At 45.9% G+C, this 26,528-nt stretch overlaps 1 protein-coding gene across 2 annotated transcripts in view; it reads right to left on the reverse strand.

The window, feature by feature from the left end:
* KRAS (KRAS proto-oncogene, GTPase) overlaps nt 1-21,093 on the reverse strand; it is a 37,214-nt gene extending 16,121 nt beyond the window's left edge. For both annotated transcript variants that reach the window (XM_070946646.1, XM_070946645.1), the window contains exons 1-3: nt 21,027-21,093; nt 12,409-12,530; nt 3,203-3,381 (exon numbers count right to left, since the gene is read on the reverse strand). In XM_070946646.1, coding sequence (XP_070802747.1) covers nt 3,203-3,381; nt 12,409-12,519 — 290 coding nt within the window. In that variant the 5' untranslated portion in view covers nt 12,520-12,530; nt 21,027-21,093. The remainder of the gene's footprint in view (nt 1-3,202; nt 3,382-12,408; nt 12,531-21,026) is intronic.
* Nucleotides 21,094-26,528: the final 5,435 nt, after the last annotated feature.

The following is a 26,528-nucleotide window of genomic DNA, read 5'->3' on the forward strand; positions in this document are numbered from 1 at the left end:
GGAGGGCGAAAATGGCCTTCCCCATCCCCTGGAGGGCCTCTGGAGGCCGGAAACGGCCCATTTCCAGACTTCCGGGGGGCCCAGAAGGCCCAAAAATCAGCTGGCCAGTGCATGCATGCATGCTAGAGCTGAGCTAGGGCAATGCTCTCGCGTGCCCACAAATATGGCTCCGTGTGCCACCTGTGGCACACGTGCCATCAGTTCGCCATCACGGGTATAGGATTTCCTGCTTGAGCAAGGGACTGGACTAGACCTCCAAGGTCCCTTCCAACTCTGTTATTCTGTCCCAAGATGGATGTTCCAATGTGGATCCATCACCATTGTAATCAAGTCCATTCACTTTGTTGCTTGTAGTCCTCCTACTAGCTTTTCCAGCTTGATGCTAGTCTGCAGTGTATTTATTGACTATTGATTTCTCTTCTCTTGACAGCTGATCTCAGACAATTGCCACCTGCCACTTCAGTTATCTTCTTAATCCATTTGAAGGCTGGTTGCTGTGCCTATTATTGTTAGCTTGATTAATTAGGTGCTGCCAACTCAGTGTTAATTTTTAGCAACAACACAAAGATAAATGTTCTCTAGAACAACGACCCCCACCTGCTCCTTCAGATTCTCTGTTGTGAGTTTCTTCATATTTAATTGTCACCCAATTTTTTTCACTGGCTGACTTGACGTTTACTGCTAGAGTACATTTGTACTCATATTTATGATGGTTGCATCATCTCAAGGTTATGTGATCCCTTTTAATAACCTTCTGACAAACAAAGTCAAGATGGAAGCCAGATTCACTTCACAATTATGGCAAGAAATCTTGTAAAATGGGGGCAAAATTCACGTAAAATCTCTGTTGACAATCTCGCTTGTCAACAGAGATTTTGGACTCCATTTTGGTCATAAATTGAGGACTACCTGTATGTTTTAATTAGCCATCCTTAGAGCCCAAAGAATGGATTGTACCACTTCAGTATAAAGACCTGGAATGTCACTTTGGAAGACATCTTAAATTAAAAGGCGGGGAAAAACTTTCCCTTCAAGTAGAAAGCTAGCAAATAGATTAGTCTGGAATTGCGATGGCGAACCTATGGCACACGTACCCAAAGTGGCACGTGAAGCCATGTAGCCCGGCACACGTGGCCTTGCCTGTTTGTCTTCTGGGTATCTGGCACCCATGAGTGCACGATGATCAGCTGTCCTTCACACGTGCGGCAGTACCAAAAACCAGTGTACGCATGTGCGCCGGCCAGCTGATTGTTGGGGGCAGGTAAGCGCCAGAACTTTGGCTTTTCCGGAGTGCGATCCCTTTGCATGCACGGCAGTGCTGAAAACCGGCTTGCGCATGCACGCCGGCGGACCAATTGGCGGGCACAGTTGCACACTAGAACCTGGAAGTTCGACTTTTCCGGAGTGCAGCCCTGACAAGCGCATGCGCGAGTGACATTTCCGCGCGACATTTTCAGCACTCGGGTGCCGAAAAGATTCACCATCACGGGTCTACACTTCTATTCCTGATGCACTACGTTTTGATTTTAGATGCAAAATATGGAGGACAGCTAAAAATGGGAGACATTAAAGAAAAAATTGCACATTTCCTATTGACAGCCTAAAAAAGCAGGGGCCACAGCCTGTTTGAAACTAAGCTACGTGAGTGATGGGCAAGTGGAGCTTCGTGTGTGAGCTTAAGTGTCTACCGCTCACACGAGTGGATTGTGCACGCATGTGCCTGCCACATACACAACCCCTGCACCGGGCCAGCAAGGTGGAAAATTTGGGGACCGCTGGCCTAAAGGGCCCAGTCATTCTCTCCCGCCCTCTCCATCTCAAGATGGGGAGGGTCTTTTTCATTGTGATACCCGCAGAGACCAGTCTTTAGCAAAAGCCACTCCGTGTCCCATCATCCCATTCTAAGGACAGGACAAGAAGTCATGGATGGAAGTTTATCAAAGACAGCACAGACTGAAGGAATAAAAGATTCCTGATCGTGAGAACAATCCAACGGTGGAATGGCTTGTCTTCAGACGCCATGGGTGTTTCATCCCTGGAGGTTTGTAAGAAGAAATTGCACAGCCCTTTGTCTTGGAATGCTATAGAGCAGGGGTGTCAAACACAAGGTTGGATGTGGTCAGATCAGGCCTGCAGGGCCGTCCTGGAAAATGTAAGGGGCCGTCCCGCATTGCTTCGGCCTGGTCTACCCAATGAAGCCTGGTTTACCCAATGCGGCTTCGGCCTGGTCTACCCAATGCGAAGAGGAAACATCGGCCCAGGGTGGCTTCGGCCTGGTCTACCCAGTGCAAAGAGGAAACATGGCCAGCAGTGGGAAGTGGCGTCAAGCTGGCCACATCCACCTAGTCGGCAACGCCCGCCTGCCCCTGCAAGGTCAACCACGGCCCTGATGCGGCCCTCAATGAAATTGAGTTTGACACAGGGGTGAAATCCAGCAGGTTCTGACAGGTTCTGGAGAACCGGTAGCGGAAATTTTGGGCAGTTCGGAGAACCGGCAAATACCACCTCTGGCTGGCCCCAGAGTGGGATGGTAATGGAGATTTTGCGGTATCCTTCCCCTGCCACGCCCACCAAGCCACACCATTTATTTATTTATTTATTTATTCAATTTATATGCCGCCCCTCTCCGAAGACCCAGGGCGGCTCACAATACACTCAAAAAATCACTATAAAAACACTTAAAAATTAAAAACATTAAAACCCATTCACACCATTCGTGGCCGGATCTCTCCAGATCACAAGAGCGAGATCAACGGCCCCAGGCCTGCCGGAAAAGCCAGGTCTTCATCGCTTTTCGGAAGGCCAATAGGGTGGGGGTGGTCCAGACCTCAACTGGTTCCAGAGAGCTGGGGCAGCCACAGAGAAGGCCCTCCCCTGCGGGCCCGCCAGCCGGCATTGTTTAGCTGACGGGACCCAGAGGAGACCAACTCTGTGGGATCTTACCGGTCGCTGGGAGCTATGCGGTAGAAGGCGGTCTCGAAGATAACCTGGACCTGAGCCAAGCCACGCCCACAGAACCGGTAGTAAAAAAAAATTGGATTTCACCACTGGTTTGAGACACCCCTGATATAGAGCATCCTGCTTGAGCAGAGGGGTTGGACTAGAAGACCTCCAAGGTCCCTTCCAACTCTCTATTATTCTGTATTTTTCCTGCAGAGCCAGAGAGGGACCAAATATCATGCATTAATGCAATCGGGTTTACCTGTAATGATGGATATCTTCAAACGATTTGGTGTTGTTTATGGCGAAGACACACAAAAACCCCTCGCCCGTTCTCATATACTGGTCGCGCATTGCACTGTATTCTTCTTGGCCAGCTGTGTCCAGAATATCCAAGAGGCAGGTTTCGCCATCAATGACCACTTGCTTCCTGTAAGAATCCTGAGAAAAGGAAAAGGAAGAGGGGGGAAAAAAATAATGTTATCAATATAGGAGAATGTGTGTAGCTCACGGTTGAAATGTGACATTAATATAAGTCAGTCCTTGAGATACAGCCGTAATGGTAGTATCCGAATTTTGATCCCATGACCATGGGGATGTGACAACGGTCCCAAGTGTGGAAAACGGTCCCTGCACAAGCAGTCCTCGAGTTACGACCACAATCGAGCCCAAAATTTATGTTGCTAAGTGAAATATTTGTTAAGTGAGTGGTGCCCCATTTTACGACTTTTCTTGCCACTGTTGTTAAGCGAATCACTGCATTTGTTAAGTCAGTAACCTGGTCGTTAAGTGAATCTGGCTCCCACTCCCCTTGATTTTGCTGATCAGAAGATGGCCAAAGGGGGGATCCCGTGATCCCGGGGACGCTGCAACGGTCATAAATGTGAGTCAGTTGCCAAGCATTTTGATCATGTGTGACCATGGGGATGTTGCAACGGTCCTAAGAAAAACGGTCGTAAGTCCCTTTTTCCAGTGTCGTTGTAACTTCGAACGGTCACTAAGTGAACTACTGTAAATTGAGGACTAGCTGCCCTCAGTTTTCTTCCCTCCGGTAAAAAGCTGCAAAAGTTCACGCACGTCTTAACAATTTTATCCAATTCGTGCACTATCAACCATTCTTTTTACCAACTGTTGGAAGGTATGTCACCGGATACTATTTCTGAGCCTGCAAATCAGAGGTGGAATTCAGCCGGTTCGGACCGATTCTGCCGAACTGGTAGTGGCAACCTGCCAGTGGGGGTGGGCCTGCCCACCCTCCCCGGCACTATGTCGTCCTAGCCACGTTTTCTAAGCCATGTGCATGCGTGCAAGCTCGCACGTAAGCAAAGTGCATGCACGGAAGGCCGCACTCTCACATTTTCGGTGCGCGGCAAACCGGTGATAAAATTACATGAAACCCACCTCTGCTGCAGTGGTGGGTTCCAACCAGTGTTACCACCGGTTCTCTTCATGCACACGCTTTGCGCATGATTGTCGCACGCATGCACGCTTCGCTCACACGCGCGCCACACTTGTGCTCTGTACAAGCGTGTTAGATTTCTGCCCAGCTGAGGTGCGGCAATCCACTCTGCCGCGCCTATCAGCTGGGCTAAAAACCAAGAAATAAAGGTAGGAATAAAGCGGGGGCGGGCGGGAGGGCCCAGCTCCCAGTCACAGAGAACCGGTTCAGTGACGTCACATCGTCACCACTACAGGCTCGGCCGAACCGGGCCGAACCAGGAGCAACCCACCACTGCTCTGCTGCCAATATACAATTCGAAGAGAAAAAAAATGGGCCAGGTAGAAAGTAAAAGAATCACTTTTGGGCCTGGTGGCTCAGCAGAATGATAGCATTGTGATTAACACCAGCTATCTGCAATTACTGCAAGTTCGAATCTCGCCAGGCTCAAGGTTGACTCAGCCTTCCATCCTTTCTAAGGTAGGTAAATTGAGGACCCAGTTTGTGGGGGCAATAAGATGACTTTGTATAAATATACAAAAGAATGAAGGCTATTGCATTGTAAGCTGCCCTGAGTCTCCGGAGCAGGGCGGCATATAAATCAAATTACAAAAAAAAGAAAAAGAACAACTTTGCAGAGGAATCCAATTCTGCAGCTGCTGTTCTGTACCTCCTTGGGCACGAGGGTGAAAAACAATCAGTCAGAGCTGAAGAAGCTTCTTGGATGAGAAGCGAAATGTCTTCAAAAAGACAAAAAAAAACAGAAAGTCCAGTTGCCTTTTGAAAAAAGAAAAAAATCACTTTTGGGACAACCATGACTTGGATGACTGAGAATCTCTACAGACAAGAGGCTGAAAAAAAGATCTAATTTAATTTTCTTTGCACCGAGGTCCGTTTGAGCCTCGTGAGTCCAGTTCCTCCAGGCAGTTAATTTGCTTAAATCTATATTTGAATTTCAAATCCTGGCCGCTCTGATCATTGATTTTCCCGCTGTTGCCTCCCAAGCTGCAAGGAGCGGGGGGGGGGGAGGTTTGTGGGTCTTTCTTCCCCCTGAAAGCATTTCGCTTACATAACTGGGGACAGAGCAGGGAATTACATAAAATGCAAGCAAGACCACAACAATCCTGCCGAATCTTCTTCCTCGTGACACACCTACGAGAATTCTTGTGTGTGTTTCCCCGGGGGCCTGACTGACCTCATCGCCTTCATTTAGAAAATTCCACGCTCGACAGTTCTAATCCTAAAAACGGAGTGACGTTCGCAGGCCAAGACCAAGAAGAAAACGGCAGCGGTGCAGACAGACCAAGCGTTCTTGCAAGGATGATTGAATAACGGAGAAATAAAAAGATGCGGAAAGACAAATAAATAAATACAGGCTGGGCTTTGCTCTGCGTCGAAGAAGCCTCCGCTGCAAAGATATAGCTGGGGAAGGCAGGGTGGATTTGATTTAAATCGAGTTGATTTAAATCACAATTTAAATCATGATTTAAATCACTAGTAAAAAGGCTTGATTTAAATCAACTCGATTTAAATCACAATTTTTAAAGAGCAACTGTCATCTCTGCTACTCCTTTGACCCACTGTTGACTCACCGATAGTCCCAGTGTTGCAGAATATACAGCCTCCTGCTACATAACTAAGCTCCATTTCATGCTGAATAAACTAAATTATTTATGTATCTTAAATAGAAAACTATCTTACAATAGATTTTTACCCCAAAAGTTTTTTATTAAAATAAATTCAATAAAAATAAAAAAAATCCGATTTAAATCAAAAAAATCCGATTTAAATAAAAAAAATCCGATTTTTTAAATTTTTTTTAAAAAATCATTGATTTTTATCCATCCTGGGGGAAGGTGTGTATTACAGGTAGCCCTTGACTTACAGTTACAATTGGAACCAGAATTTTGTTGCTAAGCAAAGCGGTTGTTAAGTAAGTCATGTCCAGTTATACAACCCTTTTTTGCTCCAGTTTCTAAGCGAATCGCTGCAATTGTCAATGAATAATGTGGTTGTTAAGCCAACCCAACTTCCCCATTGACTTTGCTCATCAGAAGCCAGTTGGGAAGGTCACAAATGGTGGGAAGGGAAGGACAGAGGGAGGGAGGGAAGAAGGAAGGAGGGAGGGAGGAAAAGAAGGAAGGAAGGAGGGAGGAAGGAAGGAAGGAAAGAAAGAAGGGAGGGAGGGAGGATGAAAAGAAGGAAGGGAGGGAGGAGGGAGGGAGGAAGGAAAGAAAGAATGAACAAAGGATGAAAAGAAGGAAGGGAGGAAGGAAAGAGGGAGGGAGGAAGGAGGAAAAGAAGGGAGGAAGGAGGGAGGAAGGAAAGAAAGAATGAACAAAGGATGAAAAGAAGGAAGGAAGGAAGGAGTGAGGGAGGAAAGGAAGGACGGAGGTAGGGAAAATGGAAGGAAAGAGAAAGAAAGAAAAAGAAAGAAAGGATGAAAAGAAGGAAGGGAGGAAGAAAGGAAGGGAGGGAGGGAAGAAGGAAGGAAGGAAGGAAGGAAGGAAGGAAGGAAGGAAGGAAGGAAGGAGCGATGAAGGAAAGGAAGGAAGAAAGGAGGGAGGGAGGGAGGGAGGGAGGGAGGGTGGAAGGAAGGAATCAATCAATCCGCCAAATGTATGGAATTCCCAGAATTCCCCAGCAAGCAAGGCCATCACTAAGAATTCTGGGCCCTAAAATTAGCCCATCTGGAGAATTAGCACATCTGCATGCTTACAACAGACTTTGTAATAAGCCACACCACTGCAAAGTTACTCACTCAAAATCCAGTTAAAGGAACAAACTCTGCATTTTTTTTCCCTGATGATGCAAGCAGGGCACCGAGTTCAGAACAATATCAACGTTTACTTTGCGCCGTGGTTTTATCGAAAAACATAAAGAGGGCACGGCAGGACAGAGCAAAGTTCCCGCCCAGATTAACTTTAAAGTCAGACCAGTTCACCAGACTGGGAGAGCAGCATTTTTAAGGAGATAGAAAGTTAGCAGAGGGGTTATTAAGAACCATGGTGGCGCAGTGGTTAGAATGCGGTACTTCAGGCTAACTCTGCCCACTGCCAGCAGTTCGATCCTGACCAGCTTAAGGTTGCCTCAGCCTTCCATCCTTCCGAGGTTGGTAAAATGAGGACCCAGATTGTTGGGGGGGGGGCAATAGGCTGACCCTGTAAACCGCTTAGAGAGGGCTGGAAAGCACTGTGAAGCGGTGTATAAGTCTAAGTGCTACTGCTAAGCTACCCTGTTTTCCCCCCAAAATAAGACCCAACCGGAAAATAAGTCCTAGCATGATTTTTCAGGATGCTCGTAATATAAGCCCTACCCCCAAAATAAGCCCCCGTTAAGATTGTCAACCAGATGGATGCATTTAGTGCCGTATTTCTCCAAAACTAAGGCCTAACCAGAAAATAAGCCCTAATGCATCTTTTGGAGCAAAAATTAATATAAGACCTGGTCTTATTTTTAGGGAAACATGGTAATACATTTATTGATTTGTCTGTTTATTGGAGTGGTGCAGTGGCCTAGAAGTGGAGCTCTTGCCTCACAATCAGGTGGCTGTGAGTTCGATGCTAGGTAGAGGCAGATATTTCTCTCTCTGGGCACAATGAGAATATATCTGCTGAACAAAACTCTGCATTGGCGACAGGAAAGGCATCCGGCCATTAAAACACTCTGCTAGCTCCATTCAGTTGCCCAGACACCAGCTTAAAAGAAGATGATGATTAATTTGTCTGTTTATTAGACTTGTTTGCCACCTATTTCGCCATGTTACAAAAGTGAAAGGCCTCGTCAACCATTATATGTTGTTCAAATGATCAAGATGGCATTGTGCCAACTTCCAGCTCAATGCTCCTTGAAAGATCAAAACATTTCTAATATTAGATAGCCCAACAGCCCTGGGGGGGGGGAGGGATTTTGTCACAAGATAAACATAGACAAGACTGTGGAATAAACTTGGAATTTCAGTGGAATTCCTCACGGAATCAGCTGATGAACTCAGAGGTTCTACAATATCACAACGACTCCTCTGTGTTCTTAAAATGTGGAATAGGTTCGTGGCTTGTTGTAAATTATGAGAGCATATTATGCAACTATGCAACCTCCACATTCTCAGCTGCTCTATACCAAACTAGCAATTAAGGTTCACTAAAGAGCTAGCCTGAATTACAGGAATACCTTGACTTACCACTATAATTGAGCTCAAAATTTCTGCTGTTCAGTGAGACGGTAGCTACCGTATTTTTCGGAGTATAAGACGCACCTTTTTCCCTCCTAAAAGGGGATGAAAATTTGGTTGCGTCTTATAAAGCGAATGTAGCCCCTCCCATCCACTGGTCCCCACTCTTTGGCCTCTGCCTCCCAGCAATTTACCTCCTTGCAGCAAGCAGCAAGAAGAAACAGCCCATTTCAACTTCAGCACAGCCTAATTAGCACAAGTTGACTGTCCCCGACTCTTAGCTGTTTCAAGCTGCAGGGATTGCCATTGCCTATCGCTGCACGGGCCTCTGCTGCTTGCTGCAAGGAGGTAAATTGCTGGGAGCAGATTTTTTTTTTTTCTTGTGCTAATCAAGCTATGCTGAAAACAAAAATGAAAGTAAAACAGGCTGTTTGCTGTAGCGAGGCAAAATTGCTGGGAGGCAGAGGCAGATTTCTTTTTCTTCTTTTCCTCACCAAAAAAAGTAGGAGCATCTTATAGTACGGTGCATCTTAGACTCTGAAAAAATACGGGTAAGTGAATTTTGCACCATTTTACCACCTTTCTTGCCACAGTTGTTAAGTGAATCCCTGGAAGTTGTTAAGTTAGTAGCAAGAGGGACTGAGCTAGAAAGTATGAGCTATAGACCAGGGGTCTCCAACCTTGGTAACTTTAAGACTTGTGGACTTCAACTCCCAGAATTCCTCAGCCAGCTGGCTGAGGAATTCTGGGAGTTGAAGTCCACAAGTCTTAAAGTTACCAAGGTTGGAGACCCCTGCTATAGACTATCCAACATCACTGACCAAAACAGTCTGATAACTACTTAGATGGTATAGGTAGTCCTCGACTTACAACAGTTCATTTAGTGACCGCTCAAAATTATAACGGCACTGAAAAAAGCGACTTAGGACCGCTTTTCGCGCTTACAACTTTTGCAGACTCCCCATAGTCACGTGATCAAAATTCAGACACATGACAACTGACTCCTATTTGTTAGTTACAGTGTCCCAAGGTTGTGTGATCCCCTTTTGCAAGCTTCTGACCAGCAAAGTCAATGAGGAAGCCAGATTCACTTAACAACCGAATTACTAACTTATTAACTGCAGCTACTCACTTAACAACAGAGGCAAGACAGGCAATAAAATGGGGGTAAAAACTCACTTAACAAATAGCTCACTTAACAATAGAAATTTTTGGGCTCAATTGTGGTCGTAAGCCGAGGACTACCTGGATTACTGATTTGACTTTCGTCGATGAAGTCCATGCAACGTTCCAACACAACTTTGACATCTGTATGTCTCCATGCTTGAAAAATAAGATTATCCATTTCCATTTCTAGATCTAGTACTACCACACGATTCTTTATCATTCGATTTTTTAAAAAAATTGTCTACCAAAATATAAAAGAGCCTGAGTGGCGCAGCAGACTAATGCTGACTAATGCTACTGTTAAAGGTAGTATTTAGCTTCCAGCTGCCTGCAATTACTGCGAGTTCAATTCTCACCAGGCTCAAGGTCGACTCAGCCTTCCATCCTTTCTAAGGTAGGTAAAATGAGGGCCCGGTTTGTGGGGGCAATAAGCTGACTTTGTATAAAATATACGAAAGTATGACAGCTATTGCTTAACGCATTGTAAGCCGCCCTGAGTCTCTGGAGAAGGGAGGCATATAAATCAAAATAAAAATAAATAAAGAAAATAAAATACAAAGAAAAATGAAAATGCGAGAGTGGCGAATATCTTTAGCTTGGGTGGAAGATAAGGGTGGAGGTTGGTTCTCTCAGCATGTGGGTTCGTAAAGTTTTGTTAGAATAAAGTAACAGAGTCAGAGTTCAGAAAATAACAGAGTCGGAAGGGACCTTGGAGGTCTTCTAGTCCAACCCCCTGTTTAGGTAGGAAACCCAACACCACTTCAGACAAATGGTTATCCAATCTCTTCTTCAAAACTTCCAGTGTTGGAGCATTCACAACTTCTGGAGGCAAGTGGTTCCACTGATTAATTGTTCTAAGTGTCAGGAAATTTCTCCTTAGAACTAAGGAGTTGCTTCTCTCCTTGATTAGTTTCCACCCATTGCTTCTTGTCCTGCTTTCAGGTGCTTTGGAGAATAGTTTGACTCCCTCTTCTTTGTGGCAGCCCCTGAGATATTGGAACCCTGCTATCAGGTCTCCCCTAATCCTTCTTTTCATTAAATTAGACATATCCAGTTCCTGCAACCGTTCTTCATATGTTTTAGCCTCCAGTCCCCTCATCATCTTTGTTACTCTTCTCTGCACTCTTTCTAGAGTCTCCTCATCTTTTTTACATCATGGCGACCAAAATTGGATGCAGAAAAGATGTGGTTGCCAGGCTAACATCTTCAGGAGAATTTAGGGGATGTCAGTGTCCGTATTCTTCTGCTTATAAGGGCTTCATGTGGTCAGTAGGTCCTGTAATAGGGAGGTCACCTCACCATCACAAGACCTATTGACCTACTGACGTACACAGGCGTCTGCAACCTTAAACACTCAAAAGAGCCATTTGGATTCGTTTCCCACATAAAAGAAAACACCGGGAGCCACAAAACCTGGGTGGGCGTGGCCAACTCAACATCACTCACTTCCACCAGTCACATGACACCCCCCCACACACAGCCACGCCTACCCAGCCGGTCATTAGGGCAAAGAACCGATTGTTAAAAAAACACCAGGAACCACAAAACCCTTTTCACATCTTTCTCTCTCCCCCTCCCTCCCCTCTCTCTCCCTCTCTCTCTATGTCTCTCTCTCTCCCACTCTCTCTGTATCTCTCTGTCTCTGCCCTGGCCGCTTCTCCATCCCCCGCCCTCGCCCTTACCTTCTCAGGCCAGGCGAGGAGTGACTGAGAGGGGAGGGCGAGGCCAGACAGTGGTGGGATCACCCGACAGGGAGCCACAGCAGAGGGCCCAAAGAGCCGCATGCAGCTCTGGAGCCGCAGGTTGCTGACACCCGTACAAGACCTACTGACCGCACAAAGCCTTTATAAACAGGAGAACACCGACACTGACATTTTGGAATTCAGAAATGCTGCTGAAGATGTTACCAAGCCTGGTAACGAAAAATTCAGAAACCAGCCCATAAGCTCGGAGAACGAACCTCCACCCTCAAAAATGAAAAGAATGGGAAAGTAGGGAAGGAAAAAAGGAGGAAGAAAAAATGTATGGGAAAAGGGAAAAGGAAAAAAAAGACTTCTGCCTTTTATTTTAGTGCAGCAGAATAAGCCAATAGCATACAGCCTCAGCTTTTTACTTTGGCATGATACTGTAGTTCTCCACTTACGACTGCAACTGAGCCCAAACTTCCTGTTGGTAAGCAAGACATTTGTTCAGTGAGTTTTGCCCCGACCTTTCTTGCCACAATTGTTAAGTGAATCACTACAATTGTTACGTTAGTTATACAATTGTTAAGTGAATTTGGTTTCCCCACTGACATTGCTTGTCAGAAAGTTGCAAAAATTGAGACCCTGGGACACTGCATCCATCATAAATATGAGTCAGTTGCCAAGCATCTGAATTTTGATCATGTGACTATGGGGATGCTGCAATGGTCATTACGTGTGAAACATGATTCTAAGTCACTTTTTTCAGTGCTGTTGTAACTATGAGCAGTCACTAAATGAACTGTTGGAAGTCTAGGGCTACCCGTACAATATGCTAGTCGTTTCTATAACCGCAAACCTATCTAATCAGCAAAACCTAAAATCAAAGTTTCATTTTTTTCCCCCATCTCGAGCACAAAGTCCAGAAGTGGTTTCCAAGCAGACAGCACAAAGTGCAGAAGCGGTTTCCAAACAAGACACCACACCATTCTTGATAGGATCTTATTTACCTCTATTGTAGGATCGTATTCGTCTACAAAATGGTTCTGGATGAGCTGAATTGTCAAGGCGCTCTTGCCTACGCCACCAGCCCCGACAACGACAAGCTTGTATTCCGTCATCTTCTGTAGGCCTAGGGAAGATCAAACGAAAAATACCCATAATAAATACAACATGGGAAGAATTGCAAAAAAATATAAGTCTGGTATCAAACCGATCAGTCTCAAACTAGTTGTAGAGTCCAGAGCAGCAAAGAGTCAACAAAGAATGGAGATATATTACCAAGCCCTTAGATCAAATTCGACAATTAATCAGTGGAACAACTTGCCTCCAGAAGTTGTGAATGCTCCAACACTGGAAATTTTTAAGAAGATGTTGGATAACCATTTGTCTGAAGTGTTTCCTGCCTAAGTAGGGGGTTGGACTAGAAGACCTCCAGGGTCCCATCCAACTCCGTTATTCTATTCTATTCTATTCTATTCTATTCTATTCTATTCTATTCTATTCTATTCTATTCTATTCTATCTCCCTTTTTGTCAGAAGAAAAAGAATAATCAGACAAAATAATTGATTGGGATAAAATATTGGGATTAGAAAAGTGCCTGTCTAGCAGACTAACCTGTAACACTGTCCATTCCAAGTGGTCTCCAATCCAAGTATTTATTTAATTTGAAAATGTACAGCAATGTGCATCTTTAACACGTAACTCTAGGCAACTGACAAACGTGTGGTGTCTATATGTGTTCATTCCCCATAAATAAAGCAAAATACAATTAAAATTATCAGTTACAGAACCAAGGCACTGCATAATAAAATCCCAATAAAAACACTGGCTCTAATAGCTATAGAGCAGGTGCCTGCAATCTTAAACACTCAAAGAGCCATTTGGACCCGTTTCCCACAGAAAAGAAAACACCGGGAGCCACAAAACCCTTCCTGTGCCTGACTATTTCTTGAGCAGCCACAAAACTAGCATATGGAGTTGAATTAAATGTTCTGTTTTCTTCTGAAACTTTTCTTTTCTTGGATTTATCCATGGTTGGCTTACAAAGCTCAATAAATAGCATGCTGGCGGGTGTCACACATTGGCGGTTGTGATGCATATTTTGAGTGACAGGGAGCCGCAGCAGAGGGGTGAAAGAGCCACATGCGGCTCCAGAGCTGCAAGTTGCTGACCCCTGCTATAGAGGAGAGTCAGGCCTTCGTTAAACTACTTTTGCTTTTACAATTTGATGATGTTACCTAGTTGGGTAATGAAACGTCTGCAAGAAAACAACCAAACTCAAGAGATCAGCAGGGACCCCACAGTTCAAGCCTGAACTGCAAATGCTTTTTTTCTATCGGTAATTTGACCATGAATGGTCAAATTATATGGGGCTCTACATAAGGCTCCCCTTGAAGAGCACCTGGAGGCTCCAGCTGGTCCAGAATGCGGCCACACGGGTGATTATGGAGGCGACTCGATGCTCCCATGTAACACCGTTCTTGCGCGAGCTGCACTGGCTCCCGGTGATCTTCCGGGTGCGATTCAAGGTGTTGGTACTGGGTACTTACGAGACCACCTTCTGCCTCCGATAGCCTCCCACCGACCAGTACGCTCCCACAGAGAGGGTCTCCTCAGGGTGCCGTCGGTTAGACAGTGTCGACTGGCGACCCTCAGGGGGAGAGCCTTCTCTGTGGGGGCACCTGCCCTCTGAAACGAGCTGCCCCCGGAGATTCGTCGGATTCCCGACCTTCGTACCTTTCGCCGCACCCTTAAAACATTATTATTCCATCAAGCAGGGCTGGCCTAAAATATTATTTTAATGGGTTATTTTATTTTAGATTATTGGCCAAACTATTTAATAATTTAAAATTGTTTTTAACTTTTATATTGTTGGTTTTTTATCTTGGCTGTACACCGCCCTGTGTCCTTCGGGAGAAGAGCGGCATAAAAATTTAATAAATAAGTAAATAAATAAGTAAATAAATAAATAAATAAATAAATAAAATGTTTTTCAATAATGAGTTTTTAATTCATATTGATGTCTCCTCAGACAAGTAACTGTGACGTACGTCAGGCTGAATCAGATTGGTGATGTGACCAAACCCAACCTTGAGTAAACCAGGATTATAACTAGGTTAGTCATATCCAAGCCTAATCTAATCTCAACAGCATTTTCCTAACATTAACAGGGCTTAGAAGCTAAATTCTGGTCGGTGTTTGAATAGAAGACCTCCAAAAAAGAACCAGAGATTCAGGCTAAATTGGGAAACGAAAAAGAAAACAATAGCACGCCCCTTTCTGTCTCTTTCCAAGAAAAACACATGGAAGCATTCAGGAAGTAAACCAAAAGTTGTGTTCAGCTCAAGAAGACTTTTAGCTAATGTCCCAGAAAAGCTATTTCCTCTTTGGAAGACTTTCAACAATATTCTCCATGTTGACTCCAGATGGGCAGAACAAATGGAGATGAGCAGTCTCTCAAACAAGCAGGCCCGATGAAGGAAGAGCTTCTGAATTGAGAAAAAGGTGTAGCTGGTGGCCAGGATCAGCTGTGTAATGTTCCGCTGGCCACAGCTGCACATGTTTTGAAGGAGGCCTGCAACTACATGCAAGACGAGCAGTGAAAATGTCCCCAACTAAGGCAGAAATGGGGAACAATGGCCCTTTTATGACTTGTGGACTTCAACTCCCAGAATTCCTGAACCAGCCATGCTGGCCCAGGAATTCTGGGAGTTGAAGTCCACGTCATAAAAGGCCCAGGTTTCCCACCCTGGCTCAGGAATTCTGGGAGTTGAAGTCCACAAGTCATAAAAGGCCCAGGTTCCCCACCCTGGCTCAGGAATCCTGGGAGTTGAAGTCCACAAGTCACAAAAGGCCCAGGTTCCCCACACTGGCTCAGGAATTCTGGGAGTTGAAGTCCACAAGTCATAAAAGGCCCAGGTTCCCCACCCCTGACTCAGGAATTCTGGGAGTTGAAGTCCACAAGTCACAAAAGGCCCAGGTTCTCCACCCCTGGCTCAGGAATTCTGGGAGTTGAAGTCCACAAGTCACAAAAGGCCCAGGTTCCCCACCCCTGACTCAGGAATTCTGGGAGTTGAAGTCCACAAGTCACAAAAGGCCCAGGTTCTCCACCCCTGGCTCAGGAATTCTGGGAGTTGAAGTCCACGAGTCACAAAAGGCTCAGGTTCCCCACCCCTGACTCAGGAATTCTGGGAGTTGAAGTCCACAAGTCATAAAAGGCCCAGGTTCTCTACCCCTGGCTCAGGAATTCTGGGAATTGAAGTCCACAAGTCATAAAAGGGCTATCATTCCTCAACCCTGAACTAAGGGTCAAAAATAAAGGTTGCTGCTTTCCAGTGGTGTCAGACTTTGAGGGGCGGTGCTCACCTCCATTTCCTAGTCGAGGGAGCCAGTCTTGTCCGAAGACACTTTCCATGGTCATGTGGCCAGCACGACTATACGCTGAGGCGCAAGGAACACTGTTACCTTCCCACTGAAGTGGTACCTATTTATCTACTCGCATTTGCATGCTTTCGAACTGCTTGGTGGGCAGGAGCTGAGGCAGGAACAGGAGCTCACTCCATCGTGCGGTGCTCGAGTCTGGAACCTGTACTGTCAACTTTCCAGCTGACAACTTTCTAACCTCTCAACTAAGAGAGACACAACTACAAAACAACCACAGCCACAGCCTGGTCAGAATTCTGCTAAAATCTCCTCTTCTACAGCCAGACCGAAGCTGACCACAAATTCTGGGTCAGCAGGCTGAAATCTTCACCATGCAACCTGAGCTGGACAATTGGGGTTGTCCACATACTGAACCCCAAACTGATGGGGAGGACCTAACCCAGGGGTTTCATGCAGATGTAAAACAGGAATGATGACTGATCACTGAAGACAGAGGTCTAAAGTGTGGGGTTTCCTGCCTGGGCAGGGGGTTAGACTAGAAGACCTCCAAGGTCCCTTCCAACTCGGTTATTCTATTCTATGCTAACAATGCAGCATAGTGTGCCCCATTTGCCACCACTGTGGCTGATCCCAAAACATACCATAATTGAATCTACATTGATAATTTCTAAGAGACCAAAGAACACAAGGATACACATACACACACCCAACAAATCGCCCTACCAAAAATCACTGAGAAGTGTGACCAAGGCTGTTTTTATACTACAGGTAATCCTCGACTTACAACCATTCATTTAGTGACCGTTTAAAGTTACAACGGAACTAAAAAAAAAATAAGTGGCATTACCATTTTTCACACTTACCATCACTGCAGCATCCCCATGATCAAAATCCAGACCCTTAGCAACTGGCATGTATTTATGACGGTGGCAGTGTCCTGGGGTTACATGATTCCCCTTTTGCAACCTTCTCACAAGTAAAGTCAACGGGGAAGCCAGATTCACTTAGCGACTATGTCTGAAGAAATGCAGTGATTCACTTAAGAACAAGAAAAGTCATAAAATGGGACAAAACTCACTTAACAATTGTCTCGCTTAGCAATGGAAATTTTGGGCTCAATTGTGGCTGTAAATCGAGGACTACCTGCATTTTGCAAACCCAGGTAGTTGGGTGCAATCAGAAAACTGCTGTTTAATTACCGGTTGTTCTTGATTTACGATCACAATTGAGTCCAAAATTTATGTTGCTAAGTGAAACATTCGTTAAGCGAATTTGCCCTGTTTTACGACTTTTTCTCGCCAGCATTGTTGAATCAAGTGAATCATTGCATCGGTTCAGTTCGTAACACCGTTGTTAAGTGAATCTGGATTCCTCATTGACTTTGCTTGTCAGAAGGTCGCAAAACGGGATCACATGAGCCCCCCCCAGGACACTGCAACCGTCATAAGTACATGCCGAGTGTCTGAATTTTGATGATGTGACAATGGGAAGCTGCAATGGCTGAAAAACGGTCAGTGGCGTCGTAACTTTGAAGAGTCACTAAATGAACTGTTGTAAGTCGAGGACCACCTGTAGGAGTTAGCACACTGGGTAAACGCAGCACATTCGGGCAGCAGCGAGCAAAATAAAACCTTCTGCCCAAGAAGGTTTTGAGCACGAAAACATTTATGGGGTTTAAGCATGAAGAGAGGAACGAAGAAAACAAGGAAACGACAGGATGGAGTATTCGCACATCTGCCGTTAAGATGGTTTTTCCTTCCTGTGCGGAGCTGGCCAATAACTGGACAGAGAGCCTCTACACAACTGTGCAGTCCATGCCTCTGGTGACAGCAGATGGCAGCAGTGACAACAGCCACCATAAGAGAGAAGAGAGACACCCACTCACACCCACGTCCCGCACTCCTTTCAGTTTGAGCCTTTTCCATCTGCATCTGCTGTCTTCACTGTTTATGTTGAGGGAGGACACAGGATGGACTTGATATATATATTTTTTAAATTATGCAATCTAGCATATCAATTAAGTGTTTGTTTCTCCGGTGGGACCGGTCTACCCAATTATGGGACGGAGCAATACTGCTTCAGTTTTCGCCTTTCGAAGCCCCAATCCAGGGGGCCTTTCGTAGGCCGTGGCTTTCGCGACAAAACTATTTTTGTGTTAAATTTATGTTTTACCGACAAAAGAAATAAAGGGAGTCTAGTACAGAACTATTTCAAGCTAAAGGTAAACATAAATTTAACACTAGCATATCATATATCATATAGTTACGCAGTGGCTCAGTGGCTAAGACGCCGAGCTTGTCGATCGAAAGGTCGGCAGTTCAGCGGTTCGAATCCCTAGTGCCGCGTAACAGGGTGAGCTCCCGTTACTTGTCCCAGCTTCTGCCAACCTAGCAGTTCGAAAAGCACGTAAAAAATGCAAGTAGAAAAATAGGGACCACCTTTGGTGGGAAGGGAACAGCGTTCCGTGCGCCTTTGGCGTTTAGTCATGCCGATGACCACGGAGACATCTTCGGACAGCGCTGGCTCTTTGGCTTTGGAGATGAGCACTGCCCCCTAGAGTCAGGAACGACTACCACATATGTGCGAGGGGAACCTTTACCTTTATCTTATAGCATATCAATATTTCAATCGCCTTTGGCTCTCCATCCCACTTTTCCACCATGGTAAAATTTGTTTTTTTATAAGGCAGCTTTAAAGGTCTCGCCTCTAAATCCCAGGCCAGATTATCTTGGGTTCCCACCACTGATGCAGACTGGACCCATCAAGAGAAAAAGACACTAGGTGAAAACTTGTGCGGCATGGAGTTAAGGTCCACTCTAGGTCCTGGGACAGACGCTGATGACAGCCACACATTCAGGGTTTACAAAAGCTTTTACTAGGTCTTGGGACAGAAGTCGCCAGACCCAATGATGATGGGTCACAAAAGGGCCTGGGGGTAGAAGCGGTTGGGGCATCATTAGGTGGCAAAAAAAGGACACAGGCAACATTTAAGAGAATATAGGTAGTCCTCGATTTACGACCGCAATCCAGTCCAACATTTCCGTTGGTAAACAAGACGGTTGTTAAGTGAGTTTTGCCCCATGTTACGGCCTTTTCTTGCCACGCTTAAGCGAATCGCTGCTGTTGTTCAGCTAGTCACACGGTTGTTAAGCGAATCCATTGTCAAAAGGTGGCAAAAAAGCGATTTTTACCTGATCCCCAGGGGACACCGCAGCCGTCGTAAATAGAGGTCCAGATGCCCAGCAGCGCCCTAATTCGGATCGCCGCACCCCAATGGGGACGCTGCAACGGTTGTAGTTAAGCGTGAGAAACAGCCCTGTTTTACCGTTCGCCTCAAACGTCACTAAACGAACAGTTGTAAGCCGAGGACTTTCAGAATAACCAAGAATTGGGACTTTCGAGGTCTTCTAGTCCAACCCCGTTAACATTTCAGACCAAAAGCTTGCCAAAATCTCTTCCTTAATGTGATGGAGCACAAGAAAGTCTGGAAGGCAAGAGGCCAACACGGTTTATTGTGCTCAGCTGCTGTCAAAAGACATTTTTTTGGGGTGAAAAGTAGCCCTAGCTGGGTCGGACCCCCTCCACACCTTTATATCCGGCCTTAAAAAAATGTAATTAATCATTTAATTTAATTTAATTTTTTTAAAAAGCCTCCACTAGATCCCGGGGTGGTGGTGGTGATGGAAAGGAAGGTGTGTTGCAGATGTACCCTAAATGGGACTCATTACGCACAGTCACTCAAGCCCTCGTCATTTCCCGACTTGACTACTGCAATGCTCTCTACATGGGGCTCCCCTTGAAGTGCACCCGGAAGCTCCAACTGGTCCAGAATGTGGTCGCGCAAATAATTATGGGAGCAACATGGCGCTCACATGTAACACCTCTTCTACGTGAGCTGCACTGGCTTCCGGTGGCCTTCCGAGTGCGCTTCAAGGTGTTGGTTCTTACCTTTAAAGTGCACCATGGTTTAGGACCTGAGTACTTACGAGACCACCTGCCGCAACCGATAACCTCCCACCAACCAATACGCTCTCACAGAGTAGGCCTACTCATAGTACCATCATTAAAACAATGTTGTCTAGTAGTTCCAAGGGAGAGAGCCTTCTCTGTGGGGGCACCTACTCTTTGGAACAAAATACCCCCTGGAATACGAATAATCCCAGATCTTCCCACTTTCCGACGTGCCCTGAAGACCTTTCTGTTTCAACAAGCAGGGCTAGCATAAACATCTAAATTCTATGCCAAGGTCTTAGCAGATACACCAAGTTGACTCAATTTATTATTTACTGTTTATATATATATATATATGTATATATGTTTATATGTATATGTATTATACATATAAACCTACGAATATATATATATATATATATATATATATATATATATATATATATATATATATATATATATATATATATATATATATATGCATATTCTTTCTAGCCAGGTTTTACTTAGGTAAACTAAGATGTTCTACAGCCCTGGTTCTGTGAAATCTCATTCACAAGTTTCTGGGCTTTTTATTTCTAGCTGACAAACAGCAACTCTGTGTTGCTTTTATTTCTAGCTGACAGAGTTGCTGTTTGTCAGCTAGAAATAAAAAGCCCAGAAACTTGTGAATGAGATTTCACAGAACCAGGGATGTAGAACATCTTAGCTTACGTAGGTAAAACCTGGCTAGAAAGAATATGCACATAAAAGCCTACGAAAGCTACGAAAGACATATAGATAGATAGATAGATAGATAGATGATAGATAGATAGATAGATAGATAGAGAGATAGAGATAGAGATAGAGATAAATATATAAATATATATATATATATATGAAATCTTAATCTGTTCACCGCCCTGAGTCCTTCGGGAGAAGGGCGGTATAGAAATTCAATAAATAAATAAATCCTGGACCGGGGAGGATGGGGGGGGGGGGGAGAGAGAGAGAGAGAGCTGGGCGCCTGGAGGGGACCAAAGGCCCCCCAGTTTTGCAGGAGTTTGCATTAAGTTCCCGCAGGGAAGCCGGCTGGGCTTTCCACGGGGGAGCCCCACCAAGAGGAAGCGCGGTAAAAAAAAAAAAAAAGCAGCCAAGCGGAGAGCCAAAGACGGCTGGGTCGCTCGGTTCAGTTCCCTTTTATTCCCCCTTTATCCGAAGCCACTCGATCCCTTAGAGAGACACCCCCCCCCACACTCTCCTCGCGCCCCCCCCCACCCAAATTCCCGGGCCTCGCGCGCGCGCACTCGCCTCTCTGCAGCTCGCCCGGCGGCTTCTCTCCTCTCCTCTCCGCTCCTCCGGGATTGAAATGGACGGAGCCGGGATCTCGCTGCTTTGCTCTTTGCTGCCGCTGCCGAGCGCCGAGCGGGCGAGGGCGCGGCTCTCGCTCTCTCTCTATTTTTTTTTTTTTTTTGCAAGCAACTATCGAGGTTTTCGGCTTTCCATTGGACGACCTGGATGGGGGGGGGGGTGGAAAAAAAAAAGTGGGGGCGGGCAAGACAGCCGTGGGCGGGGCCGCCCCACGGAGGAGGGAGGAGGAGGGAGGCTGGGACTGGCGCGAGAGGTTGTCCACCGCGGCGGGGTTGGGGAGGTTTTGCAAAAAGATTTGCAAGGGAAAAGGCGCAGAGCCCAGCTGGAAAGGGGTTTGCAAAAGGTTTGCAAAAATAATAATGATGATGATGATGATGATGATGATAAAAACGCAGCGCCCAGCCCGGGAGGATTTTGCAAAAGGATTTAAAAAAAAAAAATGGGGGGGGGGAAGGCGCAGCGCCCAAGCCAGGAAGGTTTTTGCAAAAAAAAAGAAAGAAGGCGCAGCCAGGAAGGGTTTTGCAAAAGGATTTTATAAAGAAAAAAGGCGCAGCGCCCAGCCTGGGAGGTTTTGCAAAAGGATTTTGATAAAGAAAAAAGAAAGAAGGCGCAGCCAGGAAGGGTTTTGCAAAAGGATTTTATAAAGAAAAAAGGCGCAGCGCCCAGCCTGGGAGGTTTTGCAAAAGGATTTTGATAAAGAAAAGAAAAAAGGCGCAGCGCTCAGGTTTTGCAAAAAAAAAAAAAAACCGGCCCAGCTCCCAGCCGGGAAGGTTTTGCAAAAAGATTTGCAAAAAAAGAAGAAAAGGAAAAAAGGCGCAGAGTCCAGCTGGAAAGGGTTTTGCAAAAGGTTTGCAAATAATGATGATGATGATGATGATGATGATGATGATGATGATGATGATAAAAACGCAGCGCCCAGCCCGGGAGTATTTTGCAAAAGGATTTTATAAAGAAAAAAAAGAAAAGAAAAAAGGTGCAGGGCCCAGCCTGGGAGGTTTTGCAAAAGGATTTTATAAAAAAAAAAAGAAAAAAGGCGCAGCGGCCAGCCGGGAAGGTTTTGGGGGGCAAAAACGCAGCGCCCAGCTGGGGCTGGCCACGGCCGGGAGAAGGGAAGGGAGCCTCTCATGGTGCCTTTATCCTCCTGTGCAAGATTCTGCGGAGTTAAAAGATCCAAACGCTTGGTTTGCGCTCCTTTGAAAATGCGCAGGAGCCTTAGCCGGGTGCAGCTGAGCCAAACGCTCAGTAACAGTAACAGAGTTGGAAGGGATCTTGGAGGTCATCTAGTCCAACCCCCTGCTCACTCAGGGGACCTATACTAGGGATTCAAACCAGGGTCTTAGCCACTGAGCCACCTGGCCAGGTGGAAACGATCTGGAGTGGGTGAATCGGGGTGGCAGATCAAGCAGATCTTCCCACGGAAGGGCCCTGCCTAATCCTGGGAAAGAAGCTGGAGAGGGATTTTGCATCTGGGCAGTGGGAGGAGGAGGGAATGCCCTGGGTAGTTGCGTAAGATCAGAAGGAGAGACGTGGTGCTGAGAAAAAGACACTAAATGGGCCTTGTGGAAGAAAAGGCTGGTCCGAAAGGTAAGGCTAGGCAGGTTTCAAAGCAGAGCCAGCCATGGGAAATTTAACAGATTAACAGTTGGAAGGGACCTTATAGGTCCGTGATGGCGAACCTATGGCACGCGTGCCACATGTGGTACACAAAGCCATATCGGTGGGCAGATTTTCGGGCCTTCCGGGCCCACTGGAAGGCTATTTCCGGCCTCTGGAGGGCCTGGCGGGGGGAGGGCATTTTCGCCCTCCCCAGGCTCCTAGAAAGGCTCTGGAGGCTGGGGAGAGCGAAGAATGGGCCTTCCAGTCCCACCGGAAGTCGGCAAACGGGCCATTTCCGGCCTCCGGGGGGCTGGGGAAGGCTGTTTTTGCTGTCCCCAGGCTCCAAGTAAGCCTCTGGAGCTTGGGGAGGGCAAAAAACGGGCCTACTGGGCCCACCATGCCATCGCGACCTAGTCCAAGCCCCCGCCCAAGCAGGAGACCCTACACCATTTCTGACAAATGGCAGTCTAATCTCTTCTTGAAAGCCTCCAGTGATGAAGCTCCCACAACTTCCGAAGGCAACTTCTGTTCCATGGGTTGATGGTTCTCATTGTCAGAAAGTTCCTCCTCGTTTTTAGTTTTAATCTCTCCTTGGTCAGTTTCCATCCATTATTCCTTGTCTGGCCTTTGGGTGCTTTGGAAAACAGCTTGACCCCCTCCTCTCTGTGGCAGCCCCTCAAGTAAAAGAGCCTTGGTAGTACAGGGGTTTAAGGCACCCTGTTATTAAGCTTATTAAGACCAGCTGCCTGCAATTACTGCAGGGTTCGAATCTCGCCAAGGCTCAAGGTTGACTCAGCCTTCCATCCTTTCTAAGGTAGGTGAAATGAGGACCCAGTTTGTGGGGGCAATAAGCTGACTTTGTATAAATATACAAAAGGATGAAGGCTATTGCTGAGCACATTGTAAGCCGCCCTGAGTCTTCGGAGAAGGGCGGCATATAAATCAAATAAAAAAAAAAAAAAAGATGCGGGATCGAAAGCGTTTCCGGAACAAACAAACACGCAAGGCAATCCTTCACCATTTGGCTCAGTGAGGTCACGTTTGTTAAAACGGGTTAAGAAGGACAGATGCGGTCAGTTCTCGGGTGAATTTTTCAGCTTGGCTTGGATCAAGGGTCTCCAACCTTGGCAACTTTAAGACTTGTGGACTTCAACTCCCAGAATTCCTCAGCCAGCAAAGTATGGCTGAGGAATTCTGCTCCCCAGCAAAGCTGAGGAATTCTGGGAGTTGAAGTCCACAAGTCTTAAAAGTTGCCAAGGTTGGAGACTCCTGGCGTAGACGATAGAAGAATAAACTCGCCCTTCTGCGTTCTTTTCACCCAAAATTTTAAAAAAAATATCTCTGGAATATCCAACCCCAGCCATCAGCTTCACGTGGTGGCTCAGTGGCTAAGACGCTGAGCTTGTCGATCAGATAGTTTGGCGGTTCAAATCCCTAGTATAGGTCTGTGTGAGCAGTGGGTCGCCTCTTCGGGGAAGAGGTTGTAAAAAATGCTTTCAAAAGGCTCTGACGATCCCAGCTGAGTTGCCTGACTGGCAGAGGCTTTTTTTCTTTTAAAAGCCTCTGCCGATCAGGCAACTCAGCTTGGATCATCAGAGGCTTTTAAAAGCATTTTTTCTACAACCTCTGAAGGGGTAGAAAAACTGCTTTTATAAACCTTTGACGATCCCAGCTGAGCAGCGCGATCATCAGAGGCTTTTTTTTTACTTTTAAAAGCATTTTTTGGCCAAAGAGGTTGTAGAAAAAATGCTTTTAAAAACTAAAAAAAAAAAAAAAAGCCTCTGATGATTGCATGGCTCAGCTGGGCATGGGGGGGGCAGGGATTTTTGCTACCGGTAACCACCTGGATGTTGGTCATCATTTTGACAGGTGAGAGTCCAGGCACCAAGCCAAGGAGTACATTCCCACTCAATAATCTGGCAATTTGAGTTACTCCGTTGAGAAACAACAACCCATAACTTCCAAGGTCAAATCAAAAGGTTTGATTTGGGCAACGTTTTGCTAAGGGTTGCTAAAACGTTTGGGAAGATCCGATGAAACGTCGTTCGCATGCATTGATTGGAAGATACAGGTAGGAGAGGGGAAAAAACCCCTTAAGTGAATTTGGATAAACGACAGGATTTTGTGAATTTCTCTGGATTATAATCGCACCTCCCTATTCTGGTTGCATCTTACCTGATTCTTGGTGCTTAGGAAAGCAGGGGAAAAACGCAGTTAGATCAGCAAAGAGTACCATAGTAACAGAGCATCACTGGCTACGTAAGAGTTTCAGAACTTCTATGCATAAATATAAGATGAGGTGATATTGAACTAAGAACCATTTTGGGATAGGAAGCAGGAAACTAGTCAGAACCGAAGAAGCTTCTTGGATGAGAAGCAAAACATCTTCAAGGAAAAACCCAAGAAAGTTTGATAGGCTTTTGAAAAAGCACTTTTGGGGGAACCTTAATTTGGGATGACTGAGAATCTGCATAGACAACCAAGGAACTACCAGTTAGGCACAAAGCTAGCTGGGAGACCTTGGGCCAGCCATTCTTTCTCAGCCCTAGGAAGAACGCAATGGCAAGTCATTTCTGAAAAACCTTGCCAAGAAAACATCAAACAACATGTACTCACAGCCGGTTTGCTCTAGTGGTGGAAGCGTTGGATTATAAAGGTAGTCCTCAATTTATGACCATAATGGAGTCCACTCCCTTAGGATCGTAGGTTGCGATGGTTGCAAAACAGATCCTCACTTGACGGAACCAATTTTACAATCTTTATTTTGTGGTGGTCGTTTACGTAAATATTGCAATAGTTCAACAAAGCCCTTTTTTCCTATATGGCGTTTTTGCCTAAAACTGGAAATGAACCTTGTTTTTTTGGCAAAAATGATGCAGGATGCTGCAGACAGACATAAATGGAGGCCAGTAGCCGTTACCTCAAAAACGTGTTACGTAAATAGTTTTTGTGAGGGTCCGTTGTGACTTTGAATGGTAACAACGGATTAATCAACCTATCGTAAATTGAGAACTGCTGGTGACGCGCTGATTACAATGCAGTATTGCAGGCAAACTCTGCCCACAGTCTGGAGTTCGATCCTGACCGGTCAAGGTTGACTCAGCCTTCCGCCCTTCCCAGGTCGGTAAAATGGGGACCCAAATTCTTGGGGGCAATAGGTGTGGCCCGCCAGCGGCCTGCGCGGATCGTGGCTGATCCCAACGACAAGGAGGCTGGTGTGTCGCGCCAGCAGCCTGCGCAGCCAGCGCTCACGTCGGACAGCGAGGAGGCTGAAGAGGATGTAGTGCCAGAGGCAGAGACTCAACCAGGGCCTTCAGAACCTCCAGAGGCTCCTTCAAGTGGAGAGAGCGAAGTGGAGGAGCCTCTCCTCAATGCTCAAGCACGCAGGGCTGCCAAAAGGCAGGAGTGGCTACTCAGGAGGAGGAGGAGGTCTCCTCGAGAGTAAGGCCTGAGGATAATTGGCCACTCCTTTAGCCTATTTAAGTCACATGCCGTTAGTAAGTTTCTTGCTGGAAACAACTTGTAATTATCGTCAGAGCATTTTTGGAAAAGTCTTATCATATCTTGTTTTCTGGGCTGGTTGCCAACCTTTGCCGGACTTTGGTTTATTCTTGCTACTTAATAAATTTGATAAGGACTATTGGTGTGTGTCAATATCCTCGGGAATCCGGAGCTGGGGCAGAACACTCTGTAAACCACTTAGGGAGGGTTGTAAAAGCACTGTGAAGCAGTATATAAGTCTAAGTGCTGTTGCTAAGTGCTAAATCAGGAAGCCATGGATTATAGTCCACAAAACCATTTGTGTGACTCTCTTTCCCACTCCCACCACCCCCAGAAGAAGTAGGA

This window comes from Pituophis catenifer, unplaced genomic scaffold (genome assembly GCF_029215685.1).
Source record: "Pituophis catenifer annectens isolate HBS135680 unplaced genomic scaffold, rPitCat1.0.hap2 SCAF_7, whole genome shotgun sequence".
Classification (NCBI taxonomy): domain Eukaryota; kingdom Metazoa; phylum Chordata; class Lepidosauria; order Squamata; family Colubridae; genus Pituophis; species Pituophis catenifer.